Genomic DNA, 12,687 nt, shown 5'->3' on the forward strand with positions numbered 1-12,687 from the left:
ATATATATATATTTGGGAGAGAGAGATAGAAACATTAATGAGAGAGAAACATCAACAGCCTCTTGCATGCCCCCTGCTGAGGATGGAGCCTGCAACCCGGGCATATGCCCTGACCAGGAATGGAACTGGTGACCTCTTGGTGCATGGGTTGATGCTCAAACACTGAGCCATCAACTTTTTGAGGCAAGGAAACCTGACAGAGGTTTTATCATGAAGATTATTGCACTAGTACTAATCAGGAAATTTCAGATTGACTGTTCAAAGGTCATATTTCTGAGGTAACCCTTGGCCACTGTTGGTGGGAATACATAATGGTGCAGCTACTCTTCAAAAAATTTAAAATGAAGCTGCCTTATAACCCGCCGATTCCACTTAGGGGTATATATCTGAAGAAATCCAAAACACTAACTCAAAAAAATATATATACCTCTATGTTGACTGCAGGGTTATTTAAACTAGCCAAGATATGGAAGCAACCCAATGCCCATCAATAAATAAGTGGATAAAAAGTTGTGGTATGTACACAATAGAATATTATTTGGCCATAAAAAAGAATGAAATCTTACCATTGTGACAGCATGGATGGATTTAGAGCAGTGGTTCTCAACCTGTGGGTCGTGAGCCCTTTGGCGGTCGAACAACCCTTTCACAGGGGTCGCCTAAGACCATCCTGCATATCAGATATTTACATTATGATTCATAACAGTAGCAATAATAGTTATGAAGTAGCAACGAAAATAATTTTATGGTTGGGTCACAACATGAGGAACTGTATTTAAAGGGCCAGAAGGTTGAGAACCACTGATTTAGAGGGTATTATGTTAAGTCAGTGGTCGACAAACTGCAGCTCGCCAGCCACATGCGGCTCTTTGGCCCCTTGAGTGTGGCTCTTCCACAAAATACCGACTTCTGCGCATGGGCCAAGAAGTTTCAATCGCACTGTATATGCGCGCCCACACGTGGTATTTTGTGGAAGAGCCACACTCAAGGGGCCAAAGAGCCACATGTGGCTTGCGAGCTGCAGTTTGCCAACCACTGTGCTAAGTGAAAGAAGTCAAAGAAAGACAAATATCAAATGATCTCACTTATATGTGGAATCTAATGAAAAAAATAAACAAATGAAACAGACTCATAGAGAATAGACTCATGGTTGCCAGAGGGGAGGGGAGTTGGGGGACTGGGTAAAAAAGGTGAAGGGATTATTGTAAAATTATAAGTAAAATTTTAGTTAGTTTACAAAATAGTCACGGGGATGTAAAATACAGCACAGTGAATATAGTCAATAATACCCTAATAACTATTTACAGTGGTGGGTACTTGAAATATCAAGGGGATCATTTTATAAAGTACACTAGAGGCCTGATGCACAAAATTCATGCAAGAGTAGGCCCTCGTAGCCCCGACTTTGTCTGGAAGGTTGTCTGAAAGGTTGTTCCGATATTCGGCCGTTCAGTCGATTTGCATATTACCCTTTTATTATTATAAACTAGTTGTGGCCTGGTGCATGAAATTTGTGCACATTAAAAGAGAATTAATGAGAAGAAATATTTTAATATTGCTATCTGCCTTTTCTCTATAATAGAAGTGTCAGAGATGAAAGAAAATTAGTAAAATGTATATAAAATCTCCCTCCTGTCAGAGTCTGGGGTGCGCCCCGGGACCCAGAGTGAAGTCCCTACCCATCACCCTCACGTGCTTCGAAAATGCAGGAGACCCAGACCCTGCTGGCCCCACCCCCATTGGATGAGACCTAGACCTGGCCGGCCCCACCCCTGTCAAGCCCCTCTGTTCCCGACCTGGCATCCCCTGTCAAGCCCTGCTGGGCGTGGGGCGTGGCCTGAGGTCCTCCGTCAAGCCCAGCCCTCCCTCTCCCCTGCAGCACCATACCAGTGCTGAACCAGGATGCACGCAGGCAGCGTGACGTTAGCGCTGGGGGCGGAAGTCCCTGCCCCTGGCCCTGCCCACAGACTGGTCGTGACTGGGACACCGTCATGGACAAATTAGCATATTTCCTCTTTATTATATAGATGATTGTCTAACCACTATGCTGTACACCTGAAACTAATACAAAATTATATTGAATGTAAACTGTAATTGAAAAATAAAATTAATAATAAAAAATGTCACATTTCTGGAAGAGGTCGAATTTGAAAATAAGCCTTGTTTTGCTGTTGTGAGGGCAAGTGACTTCATTTTGAGTCTGTTATTTCTTTTTTAACAGATTGAAAAGTATCAAGACACAGTTGGCCTTCGAGGCATAATAATCTCAAGTTTTACGTAAAATCAGATTCAAAAGAAGCCGAGCAGAACTATTTTCAGGAGTAAGAAGAAATGGACCCCTATTGGTGGTGTCCCACATTCACAGAGGAAGTAAGTCTTCCATGAGACTATACAGTCTATAATAATGACTTGTGTGGATGAAAAAGAGGTTTTATGGCAAGTAACCTCACAGGTGATCCGATCATAAATTCTTAACTGGGCAGGTAATGGTGGGTAGTCATGCCTCAGACGTGTAACTTTTTTAGTAAAAGGTTTATTTTTTTTTAATCTTTGCTTTAAACAAGCCCTATCCATTTTTCTAGTGCATCTAGCTTAATTCACCTTTGAAGTAAGTGTAAACACCCTCAAGAAAGCACATAATCTTGAAAACTATCCTGTAATCCAATTCCAGCCTTGCTTTCTCCCACCTTCAGGTCATCTTCCTTACACTCCCTCTTTAATTTCAAATGTATAAAAGAAGCTGCAAATCAGCTGCCTCCTGCACACCCCACACTGGGGATCAAGCCCGAAATCCAGGCATGTGCCCTGACAGAGAATTGAACCATGACCTCCTGGTTCATAGGTAAACACTCAACCACTGAGCCAAGCAGGTCATACAGTATACTCAATTCTTATGTCGATACCTGTTGTCAAAATAAATACCCACATGGACAATATAACAACACATTTCATATGTTATGTCTAAGATTAAAAGGCTCATTTTAAATCAGTATTAAGGTATAATTTATATTAAAAAGCTAATTTTGAATCAACAGTTAAAATTTTAGGAAGGACTCATTTTGGGGAAAAGAAGGAAGCACAGTGATTAATTGAATGGCAAGATCAATACTAAAAATAAGTTTACTTTATAATCCATATTTTAAAAACCTCTTAGTAGTCAGTAAGTCAAAAAATATACATGTATTTGAAGGAGGCTACATTTCAAGCAGCAGATAAAATTATATTGTAATGAAAATGGTATGTCTGTGATGTACTAACAAAGCCAAAGCCTAGCCCTGCCTATTCCCTCTGCCCTCCCCACCTTTTTGTAAAATAAAGGAAGCATTCTTTCTGTTAGTGATAGGATCCTAGGCTAGGATATCCAACACTTGCTGACTCCCTTTGACTGTTAATTCTAGCAGGTGGTTCCACTGATAAGCTGTTTAAAAAGTTCAAGTGCTTCTGTTTATAATTATAAGAGCACATAGATAGCCTAGTCGTAATTCTCAGAAAGGCACTAGAAAGATCTGCCATGCAGCAAGAGAGCACTTGTGTTAAGAGCAAACAGGTATTCCTTGCCAATTACCAGCCTTAAACCATGAGGCCCGGTCTATTAATGCAATTTTCTTACCTCGGGGAAGGACAGACCTGGACTTGCTGTCCCTCAGAGCTGACATAGCCATTCAGTACTGAGAAGTCCTGTGATTCTGGGTAACCTCCCTTTAGGTTAACCAGTTGTGATTCTTCCTCCTGTTGCTCAACTGTTCCTTGCTCCATATAGAACCCTTGCATTATGTTCAAGGGACCTCAAAAGGGTAGTACTTTTAAAACTCAACTGCATAGTAGGTCAAATCAAAATTAAAAGCTAAGGTAACACTGCTTCTGGATCTGGAGAACTAGAGTACTCATTTTCTGAATCTTGTATAATGAAAGGCTAATATGCAAATAGACCGAACGGCGGAATGACTGGTCGCTATGATGAGCACTGACCACCAGGGGGGCAGACGCTCAACGCAGGAGCTGCCCTCTGGTGGTCAGTGTGCTCCCACAGAGGGAGTGCCACTCAGCCAGGAACTGGGCTCATGGCTGGCGAGCACAGCAGTGGTGGTGGGAGCCTCTCCCGCCTCCGTGGTAGCCCTAAGGATGTCCAACTGCCAGAGTGAGAGAGGGTGCAGTGCCCACCCCTCAGTGCACAAATTTTGTGCACCAGGCCTCTAGTATTAGTATAATTTAGTAAGGCAAGATGGATCTATGAAATTGTGTGATCATACTAATATAATAAGGCAAGGACATTTAGGGATAAGTTAACCCCAGAAGCTATACCCAGATGATAACAGGGCAGTCAGGAAATCTTTAAAAATTACCCTGGAAGACCTTAGCATGAAATACTGCTCCTTTTGCCATCTTTACTTCTAGGGAAAAATGAGTGAAGTGGGACAGTGTACTAGGTTTCTATTGCTGCTGCAACAAATTATTACAAATTTAACAGATTAAAAAATGCAAATTTATTTCTTCTAGTTCTGTGGAAGTCAATATAGGTATCATTGGGCTAAAATCAAGGTGTCATCAGATTGTGTTCCTTTCTGGAGGTTCTGAGGGAGAATCCATTTCCTTATTGGTCTAGCTTTTAGAAGCTGCCCACATTTCTTGGTTTATGGCTCACTTATTTCTTCAAAGCCAACAACTTTGTATCTCTCTGTGCCTCCCCTCCTCCACCAAAGGTAGTCAGTCTAGTGTAGTCACTCTCTGACTCTTCCTTTTTTAAAGGATCCTTGTGATTACACTGGACCCAGATAATTTCCCTACTTTAAGGGCAGCTGATTAGCAACCTTACTTCTGTCTTCAACCTTAACCCCACTTTGCTTTGTAAACTAACACATTCACAGGTCCTGGGATTAGGACATGAATATTTTGGGGAGGGGGCAATTATTTTGCCTATTAAAAGCAGTAACTCCTCTCCCACACCATGTTTTACAAAACAGCACAAATGCACTGCACTAAAAGCTTTTGTGCTTGGGACCTGAGTATCTATTGGATTTCTGTTTGTTTGTTTTAATTTATTTATTGATTTTAGAGAGAGGGAGGAAGGAAAAAGGAGAGAGATTATCAATTTGTTGTCACTTAAATATGCATTCATTGGTTAATTCTTGTATGTGCCCTGACCTGACTGGGGAACCGGCAAACTCGGTGGATTGGGATGATGCTCTAACCAACTGAGCTACCTGGCCAGGGTAGATTTGGGCATAAGTGCATCTTACTTTACAAACTGAGTAAATATTTGATTAACTCAAATGATTTCACAGTATTACCACTTTTGTGCCTTAAGGAGTTAAAGTAGGGCTCTTATTCTGGGCTCCATGAGCCACAGAATTCAGAAGGGATCTATAAACTTAGATGGGAATAAAACAACAACTTCATTTTCATTAACCTCTAACTGAAATTCAGCCTTTTCTTCAATTATAAAAATAAGTAATAAGCCATAATAGTAATAGCAGTATCTGAGACCTGAATAGAAATTAGATATCTTATAGTTGTTATAAACCTCAAAATATCATTTATGCCCATCTCTACTCAAAAATTATGTTTAGTTTTTAGACCTATCCTTAGATCTTATTATTTAAAGCATTAAAAAGCACATGTTACTAAAACAAAATTGTTATAATATTTTGATAATTGCAGTTTGGTGTAATTGGTTTCCTTTGTAATCTCATGTATTTTATACACTTAAAGACATTATTCTGATAATATATCCATAGGCTTCACTGGATTGCTGATGGGTCCATGACACAAAAAAGATAAATATCTGGTGTAAAGGAACTAATGAAAATAGTAGAGGAGGAGCTGGGTGAGGAAAATGACCCTGAAGCTGACCACGGAACTAGGTAAGGAAAACCATGAGCAAGCCCATTAGAGACCTCAAAGTGGAAGGGCATACACACCACGATTTACCAAAATTTAGCTACTGAACTTTCTATTAAATTCTAGGTGTAATTTTCCTACTAAACTTTTAGGTCTCAAATTACTATAACTTAGAAGGGCCTAAAAAACTGAAGAAGGATCAGAGCACTAATGGGTACATTAACTTCTAAATTGAAAAAGCAAACCCAGTTCAAATCTGCTCTGAAAGCAGAATGAAGGCCCAGCTGTCCATTTGACTAAGCAAAAGTATAAGAAAAAGTTGAGCAACAGGCTTTTCCTGGAGATGAAATACTTCATGGCTACTTGCTCTAATAACTTCACTACTCATGATTTATTTATGCCAACAGTTACTCAAGAGTACTGAGAAGTTTTGAGGACCAAGGGAGAGAAATTAGTTCTTTTTCCTTTCTCCCCTCCCGACCGAAGAAATCACAAATGAACACTCATCAGATACCTCAACGCTTGGGTAAGCAAAGGGCAGCAACTCCCTATAGGAACCAGACATCAACTATCTCTCATACACTCCAAACTTGAATTTTAAATATTTTTTAAGTTGGGTTCTAATTAGTCATTGTTAAAAGTCTTCTCACACCCTTCTTCCTCCAAAAGGCTTTTGTAACTATGTTTGTTAGCTTTTCCTCCATTATCCTGAAAGCTAGGTTAACTAGTACTATAAATTTATGATCAAGAAACCGAAGAATCTATATACTTCAGGAAAACCTAAACTTTTTAAAAGTAAAACTTGTCTACAATTTGAGCTAAGCATTAAAATGAATCTTTGGATATAACACCAGTTACTGATTTTTAAAAAAATATTTGTATCAGACCTGTGTGAAAAATGTGGTATTTACTTATGACTTTTATTTAACCAGATCTGACTACCTGTGATGATGTTAGCTCCAAAAACAAGTGTTTGAGACAATATGCCTACAGAAAATACTATACACAAAAAGAAAGAAAAGAGAGAATAAAGGAAAAAATACTACACCCAGGAACACTTACCCATGACTATATTTATTAATATGTTGTAAACGATTACATCTTATTACATTAACTAAAGAACTTAAGCAATAAACCTATGTTTAAGATTATTATTATGTAGCCCTGGCAGGTAGCTCAGTTGGTTAGAGTATCGTCCTGATATGCAAAGGTTTTGGGTTTGATCCCTGGTCAAGGTACATTTAAGAATCAACCAATGAATGCATAAATAAGTGCAACAACAAATTGATGTCTCTACCTCTCTGTCTCTCTCTAAAATCAATTTAAAAATTACTATTGTGTAGATAAACTTTCAGCTGGTTAAGAACAGAGAAGGGATAGTATCAAGAAACTTACTATATATAGTATACCTTTGGGAAGTCATCATATATTTCATAGAACAGAAAATTAAGGTATTAACCATCAATCTCCTTAGGGCTTTTAATAAAATTATCAAATTCTGTCCAGATATAAATAAGTTATCCTATAAGCACTCAAATGGGAAATAAACTGGTCTTTAAAAAGAGCTGAGAGGGGACTGCAAAATGGTACAACTGCTATGGAAAACAGCATGGAGGTTCTTAAAAAAATTAAAAATAGAACTACCCTATGATTCAGCAATCCCATTTCTGGGTATATATTCAAAAGAATTGGAAAGCAGAGTCTTTTTTTTTTTTAAATATATTTTATTGATTTTTTACAGAGAGGAAGGGAGAGAGATAGAGAGTTAGAAACATCGATGAGAGAGAAACATCGATCAGCTGCCTCCTGCACATCTCCCACTGGGGATGTGCCTGCAACCCAGGTACATGCCCTTGACCGGAATCGAACCTGGGACCCTTCAGTCTGCAGGCCGAAGCTCTATCCACTGAGCCAAACCGGTTTTGGCGGAAAGCAGAGTCTTGAGGAGATTTTTGCACATTCATATTCACAAGAGCCAAGAGGTAGAAGCAACCCAAATGTCCATCGAAGATGAACTGATAAATATGTGGTATATATACAGATATGATGGAATACTCTTCATCCTTAAAAAGGAAATTCTGATGCATGCTACAAAACGAATGAACCTTGAGGATATTATGCTTAGTAAAATAAAACAGTCACAAAAAGACAAATACTGCATGATTCCACTTATATGAGGTTATCTAAAGTAGTCAAATTCATAGAAACAGAAGGTAAAATGGTAGTTACTAGAGAGTGGAGGGAGAGGGGAAAGGGGAAATTTTTTAATGAGTATAGTTTCAGAAATGCAGATGAAAAAGTTCTGGAGATATATTTCACAAAAATGTGAATATAGCCCTAGCCAGTTTGACTCAGTGGATAGAGCGTTGGCCTGCGAACCGAAAGGTCCCAGGTTCAATTCTGGTCAAGGGCACATGCCTGGGTTGTGGGTTTGATCCCCAGTGGGGGACTTGCAGGAGGCAGCCGATCCATGGTTTTCTCTCATCATGGATGTTTCTATCTCTCTATCCCTCTTCCTTCCTCTATGAAATTAATAAATGTATATATTAGTGCCCCAGTGCATGAAGAGAGCCAAAAGAATGGTTCCAATTTAGTCTCCAGTTTTATTAGAGAAAAAATTAATCCTATCCCAGAACTAAGAATGTTTTAACTAAAAAGATACATATTTGTATTCAGGTCCACATAAAAAATTCAGATAAAATATTTAGAATTTTAGACCTTTTTATTCAGAGGCCCACAAGGTAGGAGGCAGAAAGAAGACAAGGTCTTACATATTGGTAAGAATCAGATTTTCCACATGCTGGTTTTCAGTCTTAATGCAATGACTTCAGATTTATTTTAATAATTCTTTTAACTCATTTCTCCTTGTAGATCCTTAGATGCATTATTATCATGGGCTGCCCTTTTGATTATAAATCAAATCACACTTTTATTACTGTATTAACAAAGCCTCTTGGGCTGTAAAAGAGAGCAGATGGGATGATTAACAGCAGCAGCTGTTACATCAATGTTCAGGAAATAACACACATATCATAAATGAGTTTTTAAATTTTATATGCCTTAGCTTTTCAATTCTTTAATGCTCCTCTCTTTGCCTCCAACATGCAACAAAACACAATATGAAGATAAACTTAAATCAGTAAGATGTCTACTTTGATGACTTCTAGCCAAGCAAATCAACTTTGCTAGTTTGATTTTGACAAAATATGTTAATCATTTAGAATGAATTTAACTTTGTAATCCATTATTAGATTTTAGTGGACTTTTTTAATTCTTTAATTTCAGTTTACAAAATGCTCAATTGTTTTACATGTTTTACAGGTACATATTCTAATTCAATCTTCATAAAAAACAGTGGAGGTAAATACCATTATTATTCACATTTTATAGGTGAGGGAATTGTACAGAGTAATTAAGTTCCTTGTCCGAGGTTAGGCTAGCAAATAACAGAGCCTGGATTTAAATGAGACTTCAAAGCCGGTGCTCCTAATTACTTTCTTCTTCAGTGTTGTTCCTTAAGATACAGAATCAGTGCAATCTGCTATCTTTTCACATTGGCTCACAACTAAAGCAGTATTGAAATATAACTTGTATTTAATGGCTATTTAAGTAGAAATTCACAAATAGGGAGGGGTCTTGGCTTCCTGAAGATTAGCAGCAGAACAGGCAGCTCAAAAAGTGGCTTACAAGTAGCATTTTAGTTTCTTCAGCAAGTCATTTTTCCTGAATCAAAATCTAAAATATAATTATGCTTTATGTGGTACAACAAGGTCATTCTAACCCCCTCCTTTTCCCCTTAGCTGGAAATTCGGCAAAGTATTTTTAGTCTTTTAAGAGAGAAGTATTGATGCATCTGTACAGTAATCTGGTTAAATCAAATCACAGCCTCTTGAACTTTTTAAGGTAACTCTAGAAAATAACTCCTCACCCTCCCAGGGTCCTTTTTTAAAAAAAATAAGTCATCATTTGTCTATATGATTAATCACTTTCAGTGCCAGAGTTTCTATTTTGAGATAGTCAGTCTAAATATCTACCATCCCAGGAGCTATTCACCATGGTGTATGGGAGAATTACTAAAGGAAAAGACTAAAGATCCTTATTAAATGGGCTACGGAAAGACTAAATTAGCAGCAAGAGTTATTTCTCAGAATAAGAGACGTCACTAAACAGTTTGAGCTGTTATATTAGCATCAGCAAACGTGTTTGTTTTTTTTTAATTAAAAAAAGAAATCCTCATCCAAGGATATGTTTTCATTGATTCTAGAGAGGAGGAAGGGAGAGGGAAGAGAGGAACATCGATGTGAGAGAGACACATTGATTGGTTGCCATACATGTGAACTTGCAACCAGAGTATGTGCGCCGACTCGGAATCAACCCTGCGACCCTTTGGTACATGGTACGAAGCTTTAACTAACTGAGCCACATTGGTTAGGGCAGCAAATGCTTTTTGAGTTGGAATTATGGACTCAATTCCTGAACCCAATACGGGGTAAATTCTAATGATTGTCATAGAAGATATTTCCAAGAAACTTAACCTTTTTCTGATATTGGGGAGGATGATAAGAGCAGATGCTTAGTAAACAGAGGTTTGTCCTGCCCAATACACAAATCAAAAGAGGTTATCTCTGATAATCTGCGCCTATGGGGAAGGCCCCTAATTCAAGTTATTTTAGGTAGGGGCAGAAATTTTTTTAAAAAAAAATATATTTTATTGATTTTTTACAGAGAGGAAGGGAGAGGGATAGAAAGTTAGAAACATTGATGAGAGAGAAGCATCAATCAGCTGCCTCCTGCACACCCCCTACTGGGGATGTGCCCGCAACCAAGGTACATGCCCTTGACCAGAATCGAACCTGGGACCCTTCAGTCCCAAGGCCGACGCTCTATCCAGTGAGCCAAACCAGCCAGGGCAGGGGGCAGAAATTTTTAAAAAAATATATTTTATTGATTTTTTTTTTACAGAGAGGAAAGGAGAGATAGTTAGAAACATCGATCAGCTGCCTCCTGCACACCTCCCACTGGGGATGTGCCCGCAACCAAGTTACATGCCCCTGACCGGAATGGAACCCGGGACCTTTCAGTCTGCAGGTCGACACTCTATCCACTGAGCCAAACCGGTTAGGGCCAGAAATGGCTTTTGAGCCAGAGGCTAAAGTTGCTTTTAGCTCAAAACAATCTGCATACCACGGAGGCACATCTTGGGGTGACTCGTTCTGAACCCTCATACTGGCAAATGAGACAAGCTCCAACTGTTTCAAACACACACTGCATAAAGAATGTAAAGCTGTTTTCTTACTTAGTCACTCATATACTGAGTAGTTACTCTGAGGAGAAGCATTATCCAAGACAGATACATAAACTCACAGGCCTAAGGCTGAAGACGTTTTCAACCTGGAAAGAACTCTACCAAGTGGTAGGGGTCAATAGTCTCACAGAACAGTCCAAAACACCTCCACTAGTTCCAGAACTGATAACTCATTTCCACATTTCACATACAAAGATTAGTTTTCCCCAATTCTGAACTCTTAATCGAAACCTGGATATCACTATGGTAAACACCATTTCCTCCTCACATTTACAGATCTGCTCCCACAAAGATCCTTAGGCCTTTAAGAAATCCCTTTAAAAGAGACAAAGCTTGTGGCATATGCAGAGATTTCTCTGGCAGGCCTTTTTTTTTTTTTTTTTTCCAAACGACCTCTGGCAGGATTTTCCTAGAGATCAGAGGAGTCAACCTAACTCATAAAATTAGCCAAGATCCAGAAAGATCCTTTGGTAATTAAAGGTAAGTGTTGAGCTAAGGAAAGGATCTGTGGGCGGATCACTCTCCCGGGCCACCTCAGATAACATATCCATCCTCGGAGCAGTAGGCGAGAGCAAGTCTGCGCCCATGCACTTCCCTTGACCTCTTAAATCAGCCCCGCAGACAATGACCGGCAGACAGCTCCGCGAGTCCGTGGGGTCACTCCAGGGCAGGGCCAAATGCCAGTCCCGGCGGTTCCTCGCAGTCAGGGACCTCGGCCGAGAAGCCACCACACCCCTCACTTCTCCTTACTGTCCGCGCAGAGGCCGGGAGGCCAGGCTCTTGGTCCCGGCGTTCATCTAGCGCCCCCCAAAGCCACGACGGCCGTCACCAACGCCGGGCCCACTCTGCCCAGCCTCCCCGACCCTCATTTAGCCTCTCTGTCCTTTTGGGGCGCCCGCCCACCCCCCCTGGCCGCCCCCAAGGAAAAAAAGTGCGAACTCACCGCCGCGCCGGTGAAAATGTCCTCCCCCTCAGTGTCGCTGTCCCCAGCCTCGGGTTCTGAACCCCCGGCCGCCCCCTCGGACTCCGGCTCCAGGCCGGGGAAAGGCGGAGGGAGTCTTTCCGAAGCGCTACAGCCACCACCACCCGACGCCATCTTCCTCCACCCGCGACGGAAGCCGCAACAACAACTTTATAGAGAGAAAGCGCCGCGAGCAAATCGTCCTAGCGGAGCGAGGAGTGGGATGACCACTCCCACCCCCCGCGGAACGCGCCGGGGCGGGGGCCTAGGTATTGGGGGCGGGGCCTAGGCGCTGGGGGCGGGGCTTAGGCGCGGGCTCACCGCTCCCGCCCCAGCAAATCTGATCCCTGGATCCCAGTGCTGAGTTCTTCAACCAAGAGAGCTAAGGGGCAGAAAGGGAGAGGCCAGGCCCTGGCCGCCAGGGGCTGCTCAGGTTGCTAGAGCCCTTTGAGCTCTGCATAGCTTTATCTAACAGGCTTCTTAAGGAGATGTCGTCTGGATAAAGGTGTCTGCAAACCTCTACATGCCACCTACCCATGCCAGGCATAGTGCCCTCATAGAGCTTCAGTAAGTACTTTTGACT

General features: G+C 40.8%; 1 protein-coding gene across 2 annotated transcripts in view; it reads right to left on the bottom strand.

The window, feature by feature from the left end:
* The window catches only part of SNX1 (sorting nexin 1), a 43,742-nt gene extending 31,392 nt beyond the window's left edge, over window positions 1-12,350 (bottom strand). The window contains exon 1 of one of the 2 annotated variants that reach the window (XM_014535473.1): window positions 12,087-12,346. In XM_014535473.1, coding sequence (XP_014390959.1) covers window positions 12,087-12,239 — 153 coding nt within the window. In that variant the 5' untranslated portion in view covers window positions 12,240-12,346. Of the gene's footprint in view, window positions 1-12,086 lie in introns of both variants that reach the window. The other variant, XM_014535474.1, reaches the window with a different exon arrangement.
* Window positions 12,351-12,687: the final 337 nt, after the last annotated feature.

Source organism: Myotis brandtii, unplaced genomic scaffold (assembly GCF_000412655.1).
Source record: "Myotis brandtii unplaced genomic scaffold, ASM41265v1 scaffold144, whole genome shotgun sequence".
NCBI classification, from domain to species: Eukaryota; Metazoa; Chordata; class Mammalia; order Chiroptera; family Vespertilionidae; genus Myotis; species Myotis brandtii.